This window comes from Protomyctophum bolini, assembly GCF_963924005.1.
Source record: "Protomyctophum bolini genome assembly, chromosome: 21".
In the NCBI taxonomy this organism is placed as follows: Eukaryota; Metazoa; Chordata; class Actinopteri; order Myctophiformes; family Myctophidae; genus Protomyctophum; species Protomyctophum bolini.
The window spans coordinates 24,697,778-24,719,207 of record NC_137882.1 but is presented as its reverse complement, the minus strand read 5'-3'; the positions used below and the strand labels follow the sequence as shown (position 1 = coordinate 24,719,207).

At 43.8% G+C, this 21,430-nt stretch overlaps 1 protein-coding gene across 3 annotated transcripts; it reads left to right on the top strand.

The window, feature by feature from the left end:
- Positions 1 to 275: 275 nt before the first annotated feature.
- pabpn1 (poly(A) binding protein, nuclear 1) lies at positions 276 to 21,163 on the top strand. 3 transcript variants are annotated; one of them, XM_080794191.1, is made up of 7 exons: positions 276 to 734; positions 10,151 to 10,259; positions 10,838 to 10,905; positions 12,352 to 12,458; positions 13,231 to 13,318; positions 14,061 to 14,233; positions 20,409 to 21,163. In XM_080794191.1, the coding sequence occupies exons 1-7, from the start codon at positions 600 to 602 to the stop codon at positions 20,596 to 20,598; spliced, it is 870 nt and encodes a 289-aa protein (XP_080650317.1). In that variant the 5' UTR covers positions 276 to 599; the 3' UTR covers positions 20,599 to 21,163. The 3 variants fall into 3 exon arrangements, with proteins under 3 accessions (XP_080650317.1, XP_080650318.1, XP_080650319.1); XM_080794192.1 differs by having other exon boundaries at positions 19,167 to 20,554; XM_080794193.1 differs by lacking the exon at positions 276 to 734 and adding an exon at positions 1,258 to 1,399.
- The last annotated feature ends 267 nt before the right edge of the window (positions 21,164 to 21,430 follow it).

Sequence of the window (21,430 nt, the reverse complement as noted above, 5' to 3'; positions counted from 1 at the left end):
CACTAGAGAAGTCAATTTGGCAGTCTGTATAATGTGCTGGGAATTAATTCACTCGACAAATGGCAGTCTGCCGTGTAATTGATTGACAGCAAAGTAATGCTATTAGGTGCGCCCATGATAGTAGAAAACCCGGAATGTTAACGCCTCTTGTCCAATACGAGCCACCGACACAGAAAAAAGGCGGGTCTAGAGTCGCCCGTTGGCCAATAGGAGCTCCCGTTTACGGCTGCAGTGAGCAATAAGCCCGCCCCCTGGCTTCCATTTCTGAACTGAAGAGACACCGTGCTCTCGCGCTGAGTCCACCTCGTTTTTTATACACATTTATATCAAGTAAATAAACTGTAAAGCACGGCCACTACCAGCGAGCGAGCCATTTAAACGTTAACGATAGACACCGTGTAATTCTTTTTGAGCGGTGGAAAAACGAGGAATAGAAGCGGACATTTTTCTTTTTTAATTTCACCATTTTAACTTTACTACTAAAGCGGCGTTTTGCGCCGTTTTCTTCCCCCTTTCTTCCCCCCGGTCTGTGAGTAGGGGCCCGGCTAGGTTTAAGCCCCCGAGGTGTGTCGGTACAGACGGACGCGAATAGGAGGGCCATGGCGGAGTTCGGCAATGGACTGGCGGAGGAATCGCTATTAGACTCGGACCCCGGTCATCCAGAGTTGGAAGACCCGGGTGTCGGTGACGAGGAGCCGGGATTAGAAGAGGGAGAGGCCTCGATTGAAGACCCGGTAAGAGGAGTGAAGGGCATTGTTTTAGAATCATCATGTCTGGAATGAATCATTTTAATAACCTTTTAAGTCGCGCGATCGTGTCGCTTTGACAAAGATGACGTATTTTTAACTGTAAAACCGTATTCTCAAATGGCCAAAAGTGCTGATGCGAGTTCGCGAACACGTTACGAACACGTCGGTTTGGTTGAAAATAACGATTTTATTTTAAGCAGGCGACTTTCTCGCTCAAAGTCTGTACACCTATCCATAATGTCAAAGTTTATTCGAGTGCAAGTTAACCGTTTATAAAAATGGAGTCGTAGTTGTATATTTAGTGTCTAAAAAATCTCGTGGTGGCAGTCAGGCACATGCTGTGTGAGTGTGTGCGTTAACTGCCATCATCCAGGATCGACAATAGCCGCCATTGTGGTTCACGCAGTGCAGTAGAAATGGGTGGTGACTCGCGTGGCGCCGGCGGCCATCTTGGCGCAACAGCGGCGCCCGCCGCCAGTTTCTCTGCGCCAAAGAGCGTTCGGACCTGGTGGTGATAGAGGTGGTGGGGGGGATCCTCCTCGGCGTAGGAAAAAAAATGCTTGGAGATGTAGGAGACGGTCAGGGGCGAGGAGGGTAGGACAGGCCGCCGCCATTAGCCTCCGCAGTGCCAGTCTGTCTGCTGCTACACGGTAATAAAACACCCATATTTTATTTTATTCTTGACCGTCGCCGTATGGCGACAGCTTTCCGAGCACTGGAGACGACGAAGAGCGACAGCTAGTAGCAGGCTAGCGAAGCCAGTCTGCTAGCTATCGCTTCATCGTCTCCGTCTGTTGTTGAGGAAACGGAACGTGATGTTCCGGAATGATGGAATGTGTCGTTTCTTTATTGTCGTGTCGGTGCAGCTAGACATTTGTCTTTGCCCAAGCTGCATGCAGTCTGCAGAGATGCTTGCTTACACTAATGTCAATGCTCTCTCCTAGCGAGTTAGCCGAGTGACTGACAAAGCTAGGGGTGGAGAATAGAGATGGCAGACGTGTTGCTGCACCTGACTGGCCATCCGTAGCTTGAATTCACATTGCAGGACACGAATCTCTTTGGGTGGTCGATTGGTACATATGGTTCAAAACTTCAAATCGCCTGTGCATAGTTGTATGCGTTGTGTATCCATTGATAGGCACGGTTGGTCAGCCGGTCGGTGTGTTGTATGGTGAAACCTCAAAACGCAGAAGCAAAGGGTTGCGGTATTTTAGGGGCTGGGTTTTGCATCCTTCAGTGTTTTCTGCTGGAGCTACGAGGAAGGGGAGGGAGCGAAAGACCATTCTATGGATATGCGACAAAAATGGGAGACATGGCGAGGCAGTGATGGCCAGATGCATGTAACCCCATTAAGATACCACAAACTGCTGCTGCAAATGTGAATTAGTACAGCTGCAGATATATTAATGGAGGTTATTGATCCGTCAAAGCATTGTAGGTCACAAGTGCAAGAGGAGTATTAGTGCTACTACTAGTGACTGGCTGTCACACTGCCACCATTGTCTTGTGTTTTAAGGTTTAAACACAGGAAGACGTTTTTGTTATAAAGGGCGAAAAGCCAAATGTCAATAATTGTTTTGTACATCAACTAGTGTATTCTGTAGTAGTACCGATCTGATGCTAAGTACCCCATGTGTTAGGACTCTGAGTCGGACATTCGTTTGAAAACAAATCCATGTCATTAATGGTAGCGACCCTGGATGGAGCTGGAGCAACTCCCACTGTGCTGCAGTGCAGCACTGTCAAAAATGAGAGCCCACTCCACTGAGGAATCATGCACCCCCATGTTCATTGTATGATTTTATTTTATCTATTATTATTTAGTTTTACTGTGTCACAGTGTGTGTGTGGTCGGGTCGGTCTGATCTCAGAACTGGTCACCCCCTTCGATTCAAAGTGAAACATTTGAATGGTCATCCTATTATGACACATTCTGGGTAGTGATTCTATTTTATATAGTGTTTCCATGTCATTATTAGATTTTTGTCCTTTGAACTGGCTTGGTCAAGAAGTTACTCAACCTTTAAATTATTTAAATTGAGAGCTGGAGTGCCATTACTGCTGTATTGCTGAAAAAGGCAGAACAGGATAATTGAATGAATTATGGGGAGAAAAAAGATAAAATGTGAACTTGTGAAGATAAAGTGCCCCAGTTTTTTTAAATTCGTTTATGCATATAGTATACTAGCCTCACCGGTACCCAGACTTTTATTTTCATTCACTTGCGGCTCAAAAAGAAAAGCCTGGGGAAATCCATTGGAAAATTTGGCATACGAAGTCGGTGCAGACTAGAGGCGTATTGCTCCAAATTGGGCAGACATTGGTGTTCTCTGTTTTCTACCAGGGAGGCTGTGAGACGGGCACTCAGATTGGTGAACCAACCAATCCACCGCCTTGTACTCGCCGGCACCACCCCCCCCCCCAGGCCAGAAATCACTCAGGCTCGGTATACAGTAGATGAGGAATTAGCATTTCAATAGGATGCCCGTCACTATTTATTTGAGCTGGAGAGGGCTGGCCCCGAGCCACTGACCCAGTGTCGATTAATAACAAAAACATTAACTCTTACTCAACCATCGTGCAGCAGTATTCACCAGTGAATTGGATTTCAATAAATCCGTTTTGCATTATTTACAATTGACTCTGAATGTCTCTTGGAAGTCTGTCAAGTTTGGATTGAGACTGTTTAGAAGATGTTAACACACAATTCTCAAACTGGAGGTCTTCATGGGTCCAATTTGACCAAAATAGACCTGTAAAAATGTACCCAGAGCCGAATGGCTATTATTAGAAATGGTAAATGGTGCATTTATATAGCGCCTTTATCCAAGGTGCTTTACATTGTGCATTACACTAACCCATTCATAAACTGATGGTGGAGGAAACCATGCAAGGCACCAACCTGCACATCAGGAGCAATTAGGTGTTCCGACACTTGGACACTAATAATTGCATTAGTGACTAATGCAATATGAGTTCCGAACTTCCGCCCCGAGCAGTACAGAGATGTTGGACTCTACCTTTACAACACAGAGGCCCCGAAATGCCAACGTTATTAAGACTGGATCCATCGTGCCTTATTTCTTGTCTAATGTCTACACACAGTTGCGCTACTACTTCTTTACTAAAGTCATGTGACACAAGGCATGCAGGCAGCTTGCCTCCCACTGGCCGGAGGAGAAAATAAGGGAGGAGGGGCGGGGGTGATTAAAAGCTGTGACAGCCAATCGCCAGGTCCACTCGTGTATTAGTGGAAAAGTAATTTCACTGTCAGAGACCCGAGGTAGTGGTTCAAACTCGGTCCCCTAGTCACTTCTTGTGGATGGAACCAAGCCGGCTTCTGGTGGGATCCTGGGTGTGTTTTTCCGGTCTCAGGTTTACTCGAAGACCTCATACCACAAAAACAGCGAATGAGGCTTATATAGCAATATAATAGAAGTATAATATGCCCAACACAGTTCAATGGATATTTATTTTTGAGGGATAGAATGTTTATTATTCACAGTTCACACCAACAAAAGCAAGGTTGGACATGAAACTTCAATTATGTATTTAGTGTTGGGTCAAGTAACTTGACTTTACTATAATTGCCAGGTGCTTGAAAAGGGCCTGGACTACATTTGCTACTACTTCTTGTATCGACCGTAGTTGACACTTTTTCATGATTGGCTGATTCGTCTCTAGGCTGCCTCTGTGCCAATAGTCTGAACGGCATAAAACCCATACTCTGAACGCCACAACGTGAAGCTGAGACTGCAGCACACAGACTGATTATACTGTATATCCTAGTATAAATGCGCCATGTCTCTGTGTGTCTGTGTGCGTGTGTACGGTTGTAATGCACATAACTCAAGAACCGTTTGCCCTACCCGCCACAGGGAGTGCAGTGCCCAATATCAAGTCGGTCGGACCCACGGTTCTCCAGAACCACCACAAAAGGCTCTGGTCAGCTCTGCCAGTGGGCCTAATCAGCCTAAATCCCCTCACCTGTGACATTTCCAGCCCCTGCCTCAGCCAATTGATTGCCATTGAAACCCCACACCTGCAAATTGATTACTTTTCAGTCAGTTTTTGCACTCTTCACACACAGGCAGACCGTCAAATACAGAGATCTCCATGTGGGACACAGACAGACGTGTCACGCACCAAAAATAGCCAGTCTACAAGCTCACAACGCGTCTGGTTGCACCGTGTTGTGACCTTGTAGCTCTGCCTTTTCGGCAACGATAGACTGAGAAGTTGCATGCACATTGAATACACGTATTATCATTATGTGAGACTATTCAATCTATTTTAACTCTATGGAAGTGAGATTTGAGTTTCCCAAACGTATTATTATGAATTGGATTTTAACTTGGCCCTTGGGTGGAAGAGCACCTGACTAGCCTGGCACGGCCAGACTCGTAGCGAGGATTCACTGACACTTCCTACCTGCAAATATATATCGTATGTGGGGAGGAAGCGTCAGTGAATCCCCACTATGAGTCTGGCAGCGCCAGGCCAGCAGCTCAGGACGGCTCCTGTGTTGTTTCGACTCGGTGCAGACATGCAAAGGTATTGCATTTGGGTTTAATACAATGCATTATGGACAGATGTCTATGCATTGTCGAAATGCTCCCTTTCGTGCATGCAACAACTGTGGTAGGTTACATTATTGCATTCAGCTCCCCTCTAGTCTTTTTTTTTTAAAGTTACCAAACAGGTCTAGTGTTCATAAACGAGAGCTTTCTCTACCTGATCTAAGTTTTTCAGGAAACTTAGAACTGAGGCTGATTTACAAAAAAATCATGATCTAAGTGGGTTAAGCATGGGTTGGAGACAAACTAGCATGGCTCAGAACGCAATTGTGTTGGGGCCACTGGTTGGAGAGACCGTAACCCATTTTGACCTGAGATCAGATTCTAAAAATCTCTTCTACATCCTGACAGTTTTCTGAAAAAGCTATGTTTCTATGTCAGTGGTTCTTCGATTTAAAAAAAATAGCAGACCTACAAGCTCGTAGCGTGCCACTCGGTGGCGCGCTATGAGCTTGTAGATCTGCTATTTTTCAATAACTAAAGCATAACATAATGCTAACACCAAAAGGGGTCCCTGCCCAAAATGGGTTAATTTCTTAACTAGAGCTCAACTACGAAAAGCTATCCTGAAGAGGTGGAATTTGAAGGAAGGAAGGGAGGGAGAGGGGAATGCATTCAAGAGGGAGGAGGCAGCAACGGGGAAAGCCCTATCCCCCAGGCACTGTACTTGGCCTGGGGGACCTCCAAGAGTTTGGCTTCATTGACTGGACATGAGGGAACAGCAGGGGACATACTTTTGGAGAAGATCAGAGAGGTAGGGGGGAGCCAAATTGAGTGCCTTGTAGGTGGTCAAACGGTTTTTGTACTGGATTCTGTGTTTGACTGAGAGCCAGTGTAGTTTGTGGGGGACGGTTTAATGTCTTGTTTTAAACTCGCCCTAGGCAGTCAATGAGTTTTAATTGGAGTGAAGTACTTTAGAGGTGGTGCCTTTTTTTTCTCTTTTACCAGTTTAATCACCAAAGCCTATGAACTGGACAGATTTGTGAGTGCATGTGTGCCCAAAATGGGTGCAATCTGAAGCCCTAAACAAAAATTAGCATGGTACTACTTTTCTTGTAAAGAATTATGCTCAGACGGGAAGCGACATTCAGTCAGTCACAACTTGCCTCACCTCAACATGAGGTCATAATGTGAGCCTGCCTATCCAGTCCACATTGTCACTACACACAAACACACGGGGTCAGCTTAGGCTGCAGCAGCCAGCCTCTGGCATACTATTACTGATGGCTGCCATTGCGACAAGCTCATTCATTAAACTCCCTTCTCCAGATTTGGTGTTGATGGTCCAAGGCCTCTGTATATGTGTTTTCAAATTCATTCATCACCGTTGTTTGAAATGTCTGTAATCTCTTAGCCTCCTGCTTCTTTTTTAAGATCTGTTTTATTGTGCCATGTTTTGGGGGGGGACTATATTAGTATTTTATTTAGCAAATGCTGTTACTGAATTAGTAGGAGGAGGAGAGAGCGAATAACTTTATCCTTTCTAGTTGACTACTACAGCAACTGTACGTTTCTGACCGCAAAGCCTTGTTTATATTTTCAAAGACAAAATGAAACCCATCTACTGTAGCTGGTTAGAATGCAAAGCGTGTTGCAAGCTGACCAGTCTCGCACTCAATTCTTAACTGATGTCTGGATACTGCAACTTGTCAGTTATGTTTACACCAATCAATCAAAGAATGCGATTTGAACTGTAAGTTAGCTGCCTGTCGAGCATAGAGTCTCTTTAGTTACGGGAGGAATGTATATTTGTTCTATATATTTTTCAGTATTGATCAACCAAAAGGCATAGTTATGTCCAACACAGCTGCTAATATCCATGATGTCAGAGAGGGTTGCATCGCACGCCAAGTGAACCAAAACCACTAGCAGTAGTAACGGAGCAGTGTTGTTCCGTTGCTGGGTTGCTGAACGCTGATTTATGTGCGATCCCACCGCATGCAGGGGTTGACACTAAGCACTTTCCTGTCGGGCAAGTACAGGTCATGTTGTACTTGCCCTCAGGTCATATCCACTTGCCCCAAAAATATCGTTAATTAGTGTCAACCAGACTATTGTAATTGTAACACTATTAGTGAGGGCAACCAGACTATTGTAATTGTAACACTTTATTAGTGTGGTTGCCTATGGGCCAGTCACCTTTATTTCTTACTTTTTTACTCCTGCTACACACATAGTGATCCAGTATCTTGCTCGCACAGTGCCATGACTGACAACAAATTCATGGGTCATTATTCATTTTAGCATTAGAAAGCAGTTTCGTATTGATTTTTATGGAAGGGAGCAGAACTACTGTATTTCCATACAGTATAAATCACTTCTATTTTGTGCGTGTTCTATATTCTGTGACATAACATTGCGTACAGTGGAACACAATGATAAAATATGGTGCAACAGCAATAGCAAAATGTGTGTGCAACAAGCAGCAACACAATTTGTTTCATATACAAATGTGGGTTTCATCTGTACAGATTGTTCCCAATTACCAAACACTATGACAACCTGGTGAAAAGGCCCTGGTTTGTGGTGCTGGTGGAGCACTGAACATGCATGCACCTGGAGGAGGGTCCATCTGACTTTCAACTGAATTTGGGGCAGAGGCTCGGAATTGGCATCCATGGATTGTGTACACAGTTTGGCAGCGACCGGGCCAACGGTGCCGGAGATTAGCGTGTGTGTGTGCGTGTGTGTGTGTGTGTGCGATGATGTGGTACTTGAAGGACCATGGCATGGCCCACTGGCCTTTGTCTCTCAGGACTGTGTGCAACATGGGGATGATCAGTGTTCTCTTGTAGCCCCTGAAGGAGATGTCTTGTATTGTGTAGTTAGGAACAATATCCAGGAACCTCTGGATCTCATTAATCACTGCGTCTATGAAGGTGAAGATGGTGCACCCCAGCCTGCAAAGTCATCGGCCTGCTCCACCAGGGCCTCCTTCACTGCGTGGTATCTCACCAGGAACACGGTTCGCTTGGGGCCCGGGTACACCGTCATCACCGGCCTGTAGGTCTCACTGAGCTCGGCCAGGCTCTTAAATAATGGGTCTTGTTTGTCCAGCTGGTGGAGGTTTCCAGTGAGAGGAAGCGCCTTGGGTCCAGGAGGCAGGCGGCACTGTTTACGCTTCTTCACAGCAATCACCCAGAGCAGAGCCAGCAATGAGAGATGATCCATAACTCTCTTTACTGGATAATGTCACACTTCCTTTAATAGCAGTCTTACTGTGGCTGCGTGTGTCCCACTGGCTGTTTTAAAGCAGACTAAATACAAGTAGCATGTTTATTCAGATCCAGGCCGATAAGCAAGCCTGTTGGACTGCAGTTAGGGGTCAACATTACATAACTCTCCTTGGCGTCAAAACCACACCGCCTGGGCGTCGATTCTCAACCTTTTAGAATTGAATACCAGGTTGTTTATGCTAAATATATTTTGGGCCGTCCAGCAAAACAAATACGGGTATGGCTGGTATAACAGGTTAAAACACAAGAGTTAACACTGCATAAAATGTAACTAAAACACAAACGGCACAAAGAACAGAAGGTAAATGTGGCGTACATGGTATGAATGTTTTAAACGGGTTCAAAGGTCAGGGAGAACAGGTGTGTTTTTGAGTCTGGATGTAAAAGTGTCTAGAGAAGAGGGCGGGGCAGACAGGGTAGGTGACATCATCTTGGTTCAGCTGGGTTTGTGGGACTGTATGAAGCATCTGGGAGGGAGAGGGACATGGTAGAGAGACACAGAGCACTCTGACCACGTTCAAGACAGTTATATCTCATGTTGTGTTTATAGCGAACTAAAGACATTCCCACTCAAAATGTGTACTTGCCCCGTTCAGGCAACCTGACCGACCATTGTATTTACCTGCAGGTGTTAAGTGTCAAACCCTGTGCATGTCATATAAAGTTCATTATTACATCACAAAGTATTTTGAAGTTGTGAAAGGATCCGAGCTGGCTACGGAGGGAAAGGAAAACGCGGTCTGTGAATGAGACTAGGCAGAGATCGAGTCTCGTAGGTTTCGGAAAATGAGTTTCTTTTGAAAGATGCCTAGTGAGAAATGTCTGAGAACACAAAAATAATCTGATGGGATTAGAGACGGGAGTAGACCATACGCAATATGCACCCTCATACACATGGCATTTACATTGCAATTATCATTTGCTAATCAAATTATATTATCCAAATGGTCTATAAAGGTGAACAAAAACCACAGCTGAAGATGTGATGTATCAGTATAGAGTCCTCTGGAGTTGCCTCTGTCTCAGAGAGATTGCTGGTTGACAGACAGTCAGGACCAGGACACATTTTTAAATCCTGGCCCAAGATTTTGCATAAATTCTACCATGTGTTTAAGTAAACCGCAATGTTATGATGTTTTTTATTCATAAAAAAACCCCCTCAAATTTAGGTGGGTGTGCCAAAAAGCGTTCTCGTGCTACAAGATTTTGAAATGTTTGAAAGTTAAAATATTTATTTTTAATTGTTTGAGCCCATAATGCATTTCTCAATACGCTACATATTGATTTGGAATATTAAACTCATTTGAAACATCCCAGTCTTGTGTTCTTACGACTCTTGTCTCTACTAGACCAGAGGAACTGCTCTGACCGTGACACACACCACAGTGCTCGCATGGAGCAGCCTCACCTCTCATTCCCAGTGAGACAGTTCCTCTCTGCAATTGACTTGTGTATATCGGTGTCAGCCCGCACACCATGTAACACCGGACACCGCAGCAACCCTAGTGTGGACCAATTGGACCATGTCCACAACTGTACAGCATGTATTGATCATACCATTCATTGTTCTATTGTTTTCTTTGTTCAGGAGCTGGAGGCTATCAAAGCCCGGGTCAGAGAGATGGAGGAAGAGGCGGAGAAACTAAAGGAGCTTCAGAACGAGGTGGAGAAACAGATGAACCTCAGCCCTCCGCCAGGTAAGAGTCTTGGAAACAAAGTGCCAATACAAGGTCTGGGTTTATATGCAGGTCTGTCGGGGTACCAATGGTTTAGGTGTATATTATGGAAACCTACCAATATGCACGTTACTACGTAGGATTGCATAGAGTTCTAGGTTTTGGTCCAGAAGGTTAATGTAACACTGGCAATGAACCAATTCTTGGATTTAATATTTAAAAAATGTAAGGATTAATGTGTGGCGATGTGTATCAGCTCTGCGACGGTCCCATGTTCCTTGATGATGGAAATGGTTGACTGCTATGGACACATGTCCATCATAACCAGCAGCTGGTGCTAATGGAACCACCTGCATAACATGTGTAGAATCTATGTAGACAAGCATATTAATTGCTATAGATGCTTCTCTGGATCCGGCTCAATGAAGGATGAAGGAGTCACAATTAAATGATTGATGTGATTGATGTTCATTTAGGCATACATTAATTAATTAAAGAACTGTGCTATTAGTCATGATGATGGGGTTATTTCCATGGAATTGATCATGGATGTAGAAAAAACATTTCTCCCTTTTTTTTTTTTTTTTTTTTTTGTCCAGCCGGTCCTGTCATCATGTCAATCGAGGAAAAGATGGAAGCAGACGGCAGATCAATTTACGTTGGAAATGTAGGTCACACTTAGTTTTTGTCTCAGTATAATTAATAACTATCTTCATTTCAGGTTCAGGTCAGGTGTAGCTACATTTCCCCTGTTAATTGTGTTCACATTTGTGTAAGGCATAATTTGAGACAATTTCTCACAAAATAGATGTTGTAGAATATAGCTGTGTAGTGCTGCCAACGAATATTCTATATCCGAATATAGTTTCGAATCAAAAAAATTAATTAATAACCGAATATATAAAATTAAGGTTTGAATAAAAAAATAAAAAATAAAAAATATTTATTTATTATTATAATTAGTTTTCGGTGCCATGGGTAAGCGTTGTGACTTGTGAGCTTGTAGATTAGTTATATTTGCCACGCGACACAACGGCATACATTGAAGAATAAATCAGCTGCCTCGCACTCTTCCTAAACACAGACTATACAGCGCAGCGCAGTTCGAGTTTCATAACGTCGGCAGCAGACCCACAGTCCACAGATAATAATAATGCAGCTGGCTGCTGGTAATTAATTGATTTAATCAATTTGGACTTGTTAGACAACACACAGATCTATCACTCATCAATCTTCAATCATGAAGCGACTTTATCCTTCAGGAAATTATAAAAAGATAAATAAAATGCGTAAGGATGAAATGTGGTGCCCCGGCAGCAGCAGCAGCAATGCAGTGTTCTGTTCTGTGAATTAATTCTGCCTCCGTGCCTCGTTTTGATAAGGCTGTGTGGTAGGATTGCTCATTTAAGAAAAAAAATTTACTGGAGAAGGGAGAATGTATGCGTTGTGTTCCAACTAAGTTTTCAGCAACAACAATGCGCGGAGAGAGAGAGGGTTGCGCCAGCAATGCGATCTTAAATGTTATGTCTCAGGTTGTATTGGTGTAAATATAATTATTAAAAAATCCGAATGGCTCTAATTGAAATCCGAATGGCTCGAATTGCTCAAATCCACGTGGGTTTTTAAAACTAATATCCGAATCCAATTTTTGGACAATTACGGCAGCCCTATGTCATTGACACATCGCCTCAATGAATCGACCTTTCTGTGGGTGCTTTTAAAGTTGGCACATTATGTGCAACCAACCAGCTCAGTGGCCTTGTGGTTGGAGTGTCCGCCCTGAGACTGGGAGGTCGGGGTTCAACCCCCGGCCGGGTCATAACAAAGACTGTAAGAATGGGACCCGATGCCTCCCTGCTTGACACTCGGCATCAAGGGTTGGATTGGGGTTAAGTCCCTGCGACATACTAGCGTCATGTCCAGGGGGTGTACTTGTACATCAAGCTGCCTCACGCTACAGAAACAGGAGATGGGCTCCTGCCTCATGGCTCGGCAAGGCTACTTACTTACTTTTACATAATATGCAAAGTAAATGGAGTATTTTTAAAGTGATTTGATTTGTGCATGAGTGTTTAGTTGTGAATGAGACCTGTAACCTCTCCCGTCCTTTCAGGTGGACTACGGAGCCACAGCAGAGGAGCTGGAGGCTCATTTCCACGGCTGCGGTTCGGTCAACAGAGTCACCATCCTGTGTGACAAATTTACAGGGCATCCCAAAGGGTAAAGATTAATAATACATATCAACTTGTCCTGCATCCTTCCTGGAAACTGTTTTGTCCTACAGGGTCACATTAGCTGGCCAAAACAAAGTCAGCCATGCAGATCCTAGAGTGTAGACACACTACACTCAAGTAGAGTGTGTCAAATTATGATTAGTTATCTCCTGTCAAAATGGCACACAAACTTTCCAGCTAAAGAAGAAAATCACCATCATTCATGTTCCTATTCTCGCGTTGCCAAACGGAGGAAGCATTTGAAAATTGCGAGAGGCAACAGTCTGAAGCTCTGATCGTGAGCAAGCGATAATGTAGAAGTGAAGCTGCTCAAATGTATCCTAATATATATCGAAATCATCTAAGCATAATATAGCTTACTGCTTAGCAGAAATGGAAATAAATAATTAAAATCCAAATTCACACCAGTAAGTTAGTAGAGATTTCTATCACTGCATTTTCTTGTATATGAGGGTGTACAAAGCATTTGAAACGACCAACAAAGCCGACATCGACATTCACATTGGTTATGCCTAGCTCTTGCCTAAATCGGTTGGATTGATACTGAGTCTTACCCCCTCCAATTATTATGACTAACTCAATACTTCTTAAGTTACTGGGTGTTGTGACCTTGAAGAGATAACACTATGGGCCAAAAGCATGCCAGTATTTGTGTTTGGTATAAGGTCTTGGTATTGTTGTTCCTTAATGAAGTAATTCAACAAGTGAACCTTCATGTTCCACATTTTTTCATTCAAATGTTATGTCTCTTTCTCCAGGTTTGCCTATATTGAGTTTGCAGACAAGGAGTCTGTTAGGACGGCCATGGCTTTGGACGAGTCCCTGTTCAGAGGAAGGCAGATTAAGGTGAGAGTTTAACAGGCTGACTGCATTATTTGGGGGAAGGTATCCAGAAATCATGATTACATTTTCTTTCCTCACATAAAAGAAGCCATTATAAAAGGCACAAATAACTATTAATCCAATATTGAGAAATTGGTTTTGACAGTAATGCTGCAACAGGCATCGGAAAATAATGGGACTTTCTTAATTTATAGTAAAACTATTTAAATCAAAGGCAACCATTTAGTTTCATAGTGGAAACAATGCAAATCATCTACAAGCCCTCTACAGAGATGATTGCTTGTAGATCGGCAGTTTAAAAAAGAAAAGAAAAATGGGGCTAAAGTAATACGTGGTTAATCAGAGTAATCTAGTCTATTTATAAAAAATATATTTGAATTGAAATATTAAGCACAGTATCTGCATAATAACTTGCTTCTCAATTATTCAATTAATCAAAAGTAACTGATGGTATAATCACTAAAAAGGTTTGGGTGGATCGATGCAGCCTGTGCGCTCTGGGATAGGAGATGCTCACTTCACCTTCGGATGCTTGTAGCTGTACTGTCTGATGCTCACTCAATTCGTATGAATTCCAAGACAGTCAAGACTTAAAAGTGGAAAATCACCTTTTACTTTAAGACATCTGGCTAATTCTTATCCTGCCATATGTCAATCTTCTTTCCTCCCCTTTTGGACACTGTCTTCATTTTAGACAATGGTGTCACCTGCGTGCCTAATTAACTTCCCTTACTCTCATCCTCAGGTCGGCGCTAAGAGAACAAACAGGCCAGGCATTAGCACCACAGACCGCGGCTTCCCCCGGGCGCGTTTCCGTTCACGGGGTGGTGGTGGTGGCGGAGGAAACTTCTCCTCGTCGCGTGCGCGATACTACAGCGGCTATACGGGAGCACCCAGGGGCAGAGGACGGGCCTTCAGGTGAGCCAATGCCGAGACGACCCACTTTACACACAGCACACCCTGGGGAGCACAAGACACACACACAGACACACACCACCTTCTCACACACTGTCTCTGACACCAGAGAGGGAGGGAGGGAGGGAGAGAGAGAGGAAAGGGCCAGCATGGAAGAAGAGGAGCCATTCTTGTTGCCCATAGAGTTGTGATCTGTTGACATCTGCTGTGTGAATTGGATCACACAGTCAAGTGCAGATGTAGTGTTTCAGGTAAACAGACTGAGCCATGTTGTCTCCCCTTTATTGCTGTACCAGGAAATGGCAGGGATGGATCTATGGATGGAAAGGAATGAACAGCCTTGGAGGAGTCAGCATAGGGTCTGCCAACTAGTGGCCTTTCCGTTGCATAGAACCGGCGTGACTTGACCAGCTTGGTTTTCCACTGCAGATAGAACCCCCTCGGTGTAGCCGGTGGTCACAACGTCCAGCCTTCTCCAAAGGAGAGTCCTAAACAATGTTAAGGCTAATGATGTCTGGACACAATCTATTTATCGTGTACAGTTAAAAAATAAAATGGGGCATGCACCATGCAGTTACTTAATATTATTTCATTTTAGACTAGTAGTGTGTAGTTTGAAGTAACAATTTTTAGTAGCTTCTTCTATACAGTATTAGGGAGTCCATACTGTCACAATTTATGTAATCACCCTAGTGACTATTCTCTCACACCGATGAGTTGTCTGCAGTGTTTTTACATCACCTTTTGGTAATGCCTCAGCTCACCTCGAACCTCCATGGAAGTGGTGCCAGAAAGGTGCTTTTGCTTAATAGAAAACCTGAAAAGGCGAGTTGAGTACAATGTATCATTGAGGCGATGTGTCAATGACGGCTATATTGCACAACATCTTATTTTGTGAGAGTTGAGCCTGTTCTATGCAATGGAAAATGCCAATAGAAGTTAGAAATGTAGTGAGAGTTCGTGGTAAAGATGGTAGAGAAGAGGGTTCATATGTAAAGGCCAGAGAGGGCAAGTATGTGAAGAGTCAAGAACATTTATACAAATGTTCGGCCATTTGGCCAATTACTGTTCTCTGATGTTGATCATATAAAAGATATATAAGATGACTTGAGTAATGATTCCTGGTCATTATGTATTTATTTACCCTATACATGCACAAGCAGTCCTGATGTCCCCAATATTCTGGGCGTGAACATTTGGTAGAAATGGCAGATATAGAAGCTCACAACACTTTGTGTAGTGAGTTAGTTGTTTGGCCATCTTGGCAAAGAGATTTGTTGTAGATGTAGGGGCCATAGTATAAAGTATTGAAGTGTGTATATAGAGTTTTAAGTGGTTTGAATCACATCGCACCAGTGTTTGTTGTATTAGAGTTGACTGGGCTTTTTGCATGCAACATCACCAACCACAACACTCTTCACTGAAGTCAAAGCAGGCTCTCTGTGCACAGCAACATGCTCTCTCCCAGGTCACACTGCATGAACAACTTTCATGCCTGTTTGAATTGTCAGGCGCCTGTTTAAGTCCTCTTGTAATACATTGTACTCCGTCACAAAAATGCCTTGATGGATATCCTTTCTATTATACTCCCAAGTAGGCGTTTAATAGTGATTGTTTGTGTTAGGCACTTACTTATGACATCCTGTTGGTCATTTTCCTATGGATGATTTTTTAATTTTATGAAAGTGATATGGTATTTGGTTCCTATAGTTGCCTAGAAAGCAACTACTCTGCTCTTATCCTATACAAACCATTGGAGAGCATTAATTTCCCCCTTTCATGCCCTACCATATATATTAATATAAAGCCTGGTGAAGATCAGAGTGCTGTGCACAGGGTTTGGCTTTGCACATAATGTTTATTGTACGGCCTTTCTATAATGATTGGAACGGAAAGCTCCGTTTGCTTCACTGCACACATCGGTAATGGGGTGTGGGTCTCACTGCCAGGTTACTCTGTCTCTCTTTCTGGTGGAGCTTCCATTGTAGCCTGAAACTCGCAGGGCCAACTGGTTCTCAGTGGGACCAGCTGAAAATTCGAATGGAATGTAATAATAAAAATATAATCTGTTCTTTGAAAGAGTGGATGGTATTTTCTGCAGAAAATGTGGTTATACATTTTCATGTTTTAGGGTGACAATGATCACCATGCATTGTGCTGGCCCAGGCTAGTCATCCGTGTGTATGTTGAGAGACTAGTCTACTGCGAGTCTCAACGTATATGCTTCTTGTGGGTTGAGTTGGAGCTGTGGAGGGAGCCATGTTGTACTATATTCAGACAGAAGCTGAGTTCAACATGCCAGTTTTGAGATGGGAGATATTCGGACTTAATCATGCCAGTCACTGCAAAGCACTTATTTTCTCAATCATGATAAAGATTTGGGAGCACAGCTGTATTGTTGTCTAGATAGAGCAGCAGTAATTGTGCAGTGGGGTTGAGGACTTACTTTTGTTTGGAATCAGTGGAAGAATATTTGAGACAAAAAACCCAACATAATAACCAGAGTGCCCACCATCAAATGAAATATCCGCCAGAAAGTGTTGGGCTTTCCCCGTCATTCTTTTGTGAATGTAGGCGTCTGAGCCTCAAGGTCAGTCTCTCTAATCACTCTGTGTACTTACCCCAACCACTCCTACACATACCAAGAAACCCTAACTCAGCCAATTTATACACTGAGATTTGGTCTCACAGCAGAACAAGGCACCCCTGGTGTCGAGCAGAGGCTGAGAGGAAAATAAGGATTCTAATTCAGGTACTGATATTTTATTCAGAGTTCAGTGTGTCGACTAAGGATTAGTTTAACCTCATAGGCTCTCTACAGGATTGATTAGATCCACAGTCATCTTGGAATTTAGCGCATCATGTTCACTGCACTAAACTTCTAGATCTGGTCATATTCAACATGGATACATTTGTGATTGTGATAGGCCAATGTTGGCACATAAAATCATCAGGCTCTACTAAGATTACAAATGAGACTTGGATAACTGCTGTTGCCAATGGTTACTCTTCTGTTTATACATAATGTGATAACAGTGTAACTGCATCACCAGCACAGCAGACACCAATCGGTGTGCTTTAGGGAAGGTTGGGGATAACTATGCAGCGCATTTTCCATCACCCTCCAATCATGTAAACACATCGTCCACTGATGATAGCGCTTCTATCCACTCACTGGACATGGCAATCTGAGAAGCATTCTCCACAAATGGGTGCCCAGAGGCTGTTCCATTTCGTCTGGCTTTGTTCCCGTTCTCTTGCACAGCAGAGCTGAAGAACTTACTTGTTGCTCTGTAAGGAGCCTTGTCACCAGAGGCTGTAGTTCTGGTAGTTGAGAATGGGACTGTTCCACTTCTGAACTTGTTGGGGCGGTCTGTTTGATGTGTTGCTTTGTCTTAGTCCCTTGTGAGCATATGGGAGATTTAACATGAATTGAAATGCACAGATAGTTCACATTGAACTGTCTAACACTGATTTACTGTGCATCAAATGGTGACATTTATGTTTAACACTATAGTCTGTCCCTTTTTATAATTAAATTAATTAACAGGATTTCATATAGCATCTAGTTTGCCTGCAGGATTCCATATGGCACCTAGTTTGCCACTGGAAAGCTTTTTTTTGTCTAGATTCATGGAGAAGGCTGCCAACTAGTGGTGTTGGATAGGATTAGGATACCTGATGAAGGTTGTGAGACTGAAACTTTGTAACTCGGCTTAATAAACTGCCGCCATATAAGTGAAGCAGGGCTTAAAGTTCTCAGTCCTGGGGACTGATTTCAGTCCTGAGGATCTCATAGGGGTCATTTAATGAGATCAGTGCAGATTTGAAGAAAAAAAAAAACATTTTCAGTCTTGGGATTGTTTTTGGCTTTAAGCCCTGGTGAAGACTGTTGCCTGCTCCGACGCACCTGTAGGTGCCCAAAATGACTTTTTTTCTACAAAGGATTAGTGTGCCTAAGATATTTCAAACCTTGACCTGGTTTACAAGGTCACGGTTTGAAATATATATTCGGCAAAAAAGGTCAACACACACCTGTACCTCCACAGCTTTCACTCCCGGAAACGAGGGTTCATTCCTGCAGCCTGACCTCAGCATCTATCTAGTCTTAACCAACCACTGTGTTCATGTGGCCACTTGGTGGGGGTGTGTGCGTTTGTGCTACTGCTGGATATGTGTTGATTTTTGAAGTGTGTATGCAAAAGAAAGTTGTGGCGCTGCAGTCCTAATAAGTGAAGTCTGTCACCCAAATTGTATTATGCATGTGATTCCCTTTTGCTTTTATTCCCTGTACGTGTGTTTGCGCTTATGTGTTTTTGTGTGTGAGACTGTGTGTGTCTGTGACTGTGTGTGTGTGTGTGTGAGTGTGTCCTGCTGGGGGTATATGATTGGTGCTGTTTGTCCTCATGGTCTCTCCTTACAGTGACCACCCCCCCCCCCCCCCAAGAGGCGGCTCTCTCACAGAGAGAGAGAGAGAGAGACACAGAGAGAGAAAGAGGGAGAGAGTGCCTTTGCTGTCCCCTCACACACTAATCGATATCCTAATCTATGCAAAATTACACACACTTTTTTTTCTTCCCTCACCATTGGCATAGCTGCTTTCAGCTTCTCTTCAGCACTCTAGTCTGATTCTTCCAATATGAGCTGTTATGTTAAGACTAAAGGCACGATACCGTTAAAATGGTATTTATGTCTATAATAGTGATTGGTGAACCTTTCCTGTTAATTAAACACTTATGTATTTTAATATGTATTTTAATTTCCCCCTTCTCAGTTTACCTCAAGGACTGTAATTTCCACAGACCATTCTTCAAGTGCATATACACCTACACATATTTATACAGTATATGGCTACAACACACCTGGAAATTGGTGTTCCGTCTTCTTAAGCAAAGCAGAAAAAAACTCACCCTCTTTTTCTCTCTCTCTTTTCCAGGGGCCGAGGGCGAACAACATCGTGGTATTCCCCTTACTAATACACACCCCCCTCCCTCCCCTCCCACCACCACACACACTTTACTATCTCCCCAACCTCCCCCCTCCCCATTGGTTCCCTTTTAAATACTAAATGAATGAAAAGGAAAAAAAAAAAAAGTCTCCCATCCCCTTTTCCCCTATTCAATAAAGGAAGACCCCCCCCCCCAACCCTCCCTCCCTTCCTCCTCCCCCTCCCCCCCCCAGAAGAAAAAAAAAAGACAAAAAAGGAAAAAAAAGAGAAACCCCCTTCCATCTGGACAGAGAGACTGACTGGCCGCGGTGTGCGATTGTGTGTGAGCGTGCGTGTGCAGAGGGTGAGGCGGTCACAGCTGGTAAGGTATCTGCTGGCCGTGTGGGGGAGAGGGGAGCGTTGGAGAATTTGGTGGCTTAACGTATGATCATGATTTATTATTTTCCATTTTTTTGTTTTGAGGTGTTGGGGGGAGGGGGGCGTGGGGAAAAAAAAGAAAAGAAAAAAGAAAAAAAAAGAGTGAGGGAAGTTGATGGTATCTCAGGCTGCAGATGTGTCTCCTTTAGTCTGGCTGTGACTTATTGCTTTTTACACCATCCACCAACACAGCCTCCACTCACCCCACCTCCACTACACCCACGACCGCAAAACAAAAACAAAGCGAAGACAAAAAAAAAAAGAAACTTTAAAACAACAAGAAAACGGATGTTTATGATTATCTGTTTTTAATGTACTTGTAGCAAACTATGTTTTTGTTTTATTAGTTTGTGATATTGGAGTACATCACCACCCCTTCTCCTACCTCCTCTTTGTCTTTACTGTTCTTTGATCAGTGCCACCCCTAACACACCCTCCCCCCCTCCCCATCATCCCCCCCCCCTATCCATTTAATCCATCGTTAGCTTAACCATGCCTCCAACTTGTGGCCTACATATGTATGTATTATCCACTGTCATGTGGACCGTGTTTGGCAGACTCCCACACGTGCATGTTCGTTTTTCTTTTTTTCAGACTGCACCCCTCTTCCTTGTTTCTCCCTTTAAGTCTATATCTTACTTCATGGCTGGAGTGCCGCCTACTTTTAAAAAAATTGTACTTTTAGTATTACTTGCGTTTCCCTCCTCCCATCCATCCCATCCCTCCTTCCTTCAACCGTGTCCTCGTCACCTCTCCTCTGTCCTCCCCCCTTCCTCCTCTCTCTGTATATTAGACCACTTCTTGTCGTTTCAGGTTTCAGGACCAGTGGAGGCTGACTACCCCTCCCCAGGTGGCGCAGGCCCCCCCCACTGTCTCCGCAGCGTCTCTCTCTCTCTCCGCTCCCGCTATGCACACTCACCCCATCTTGTCCGTGTGGGGGGGAGGGGGGCAGGGCGACCACAGGCCTCAGGCGGGGGGCATTTACTACAACAACAAACGTTGACGACGCTTTTACGTTTAATAACACGCCTCACTCACCTGCATATATACACACACACACACACACATGCGCACACACACATAACAGTCCTACACATGAACACTCGAGGCAAACGGACAGACCGCACTCACACAATCAAAACCACCCGACACATAATTTATAGAGAGAGAGCCAAGATAGCTGAGCGGCAGGCAGGCAAGTTGACATGAGTGAGGAAGGCAGGACCAGAGAATGGGGTGTTTTTTGGGGGGTATCTACTAGGACCTGAGGGCACCCCCCTTTTCTGACTATGCGCAGTGCAGTCACGGCAAGGTCTGAGAAAGGCCGAGGGGCTAAATGGCTTTGATTATTAATTTAATATACTGGAGCAAGGGCGGAGCTTTTTATTTTTTTGGGGGGAGGGGTCAGGGGAGGGTTTTGTGTGGCAAGGTTTGTTTTGTTTTCGTTTTGTTTTTGAAAATAGGGGAGTGGGTTTGAACAAACAAAAAAAGATGTTTTGCTTTTTTATTTTTATTTTTAACCCATGAGTCTGTAATTAGAAAAAAATAAAGACATTGTGTAAAAATGATGTGTTGTGCGTGTGAGTCTTTTCTGGTTGAATGTCTAAAGGCTTTTTCAGACGGGGAGCGACGTACCTGACGTACCTAGTAAAACATTTTCAATGAGGTGTGCGTGTTATTTTGGAGGTTGAGGGTCGATTACGCAAGCGTATTTTTCGCTAACCTATGAAATTGTCGCGCGCACTCATTTGGTCAAGCCTGCGGGCGACTAGACCGAGATTGTGGTGAGTTTTTTTTAATTTATTTTTAAACATCCCGGGACGTTTAAATGTCCC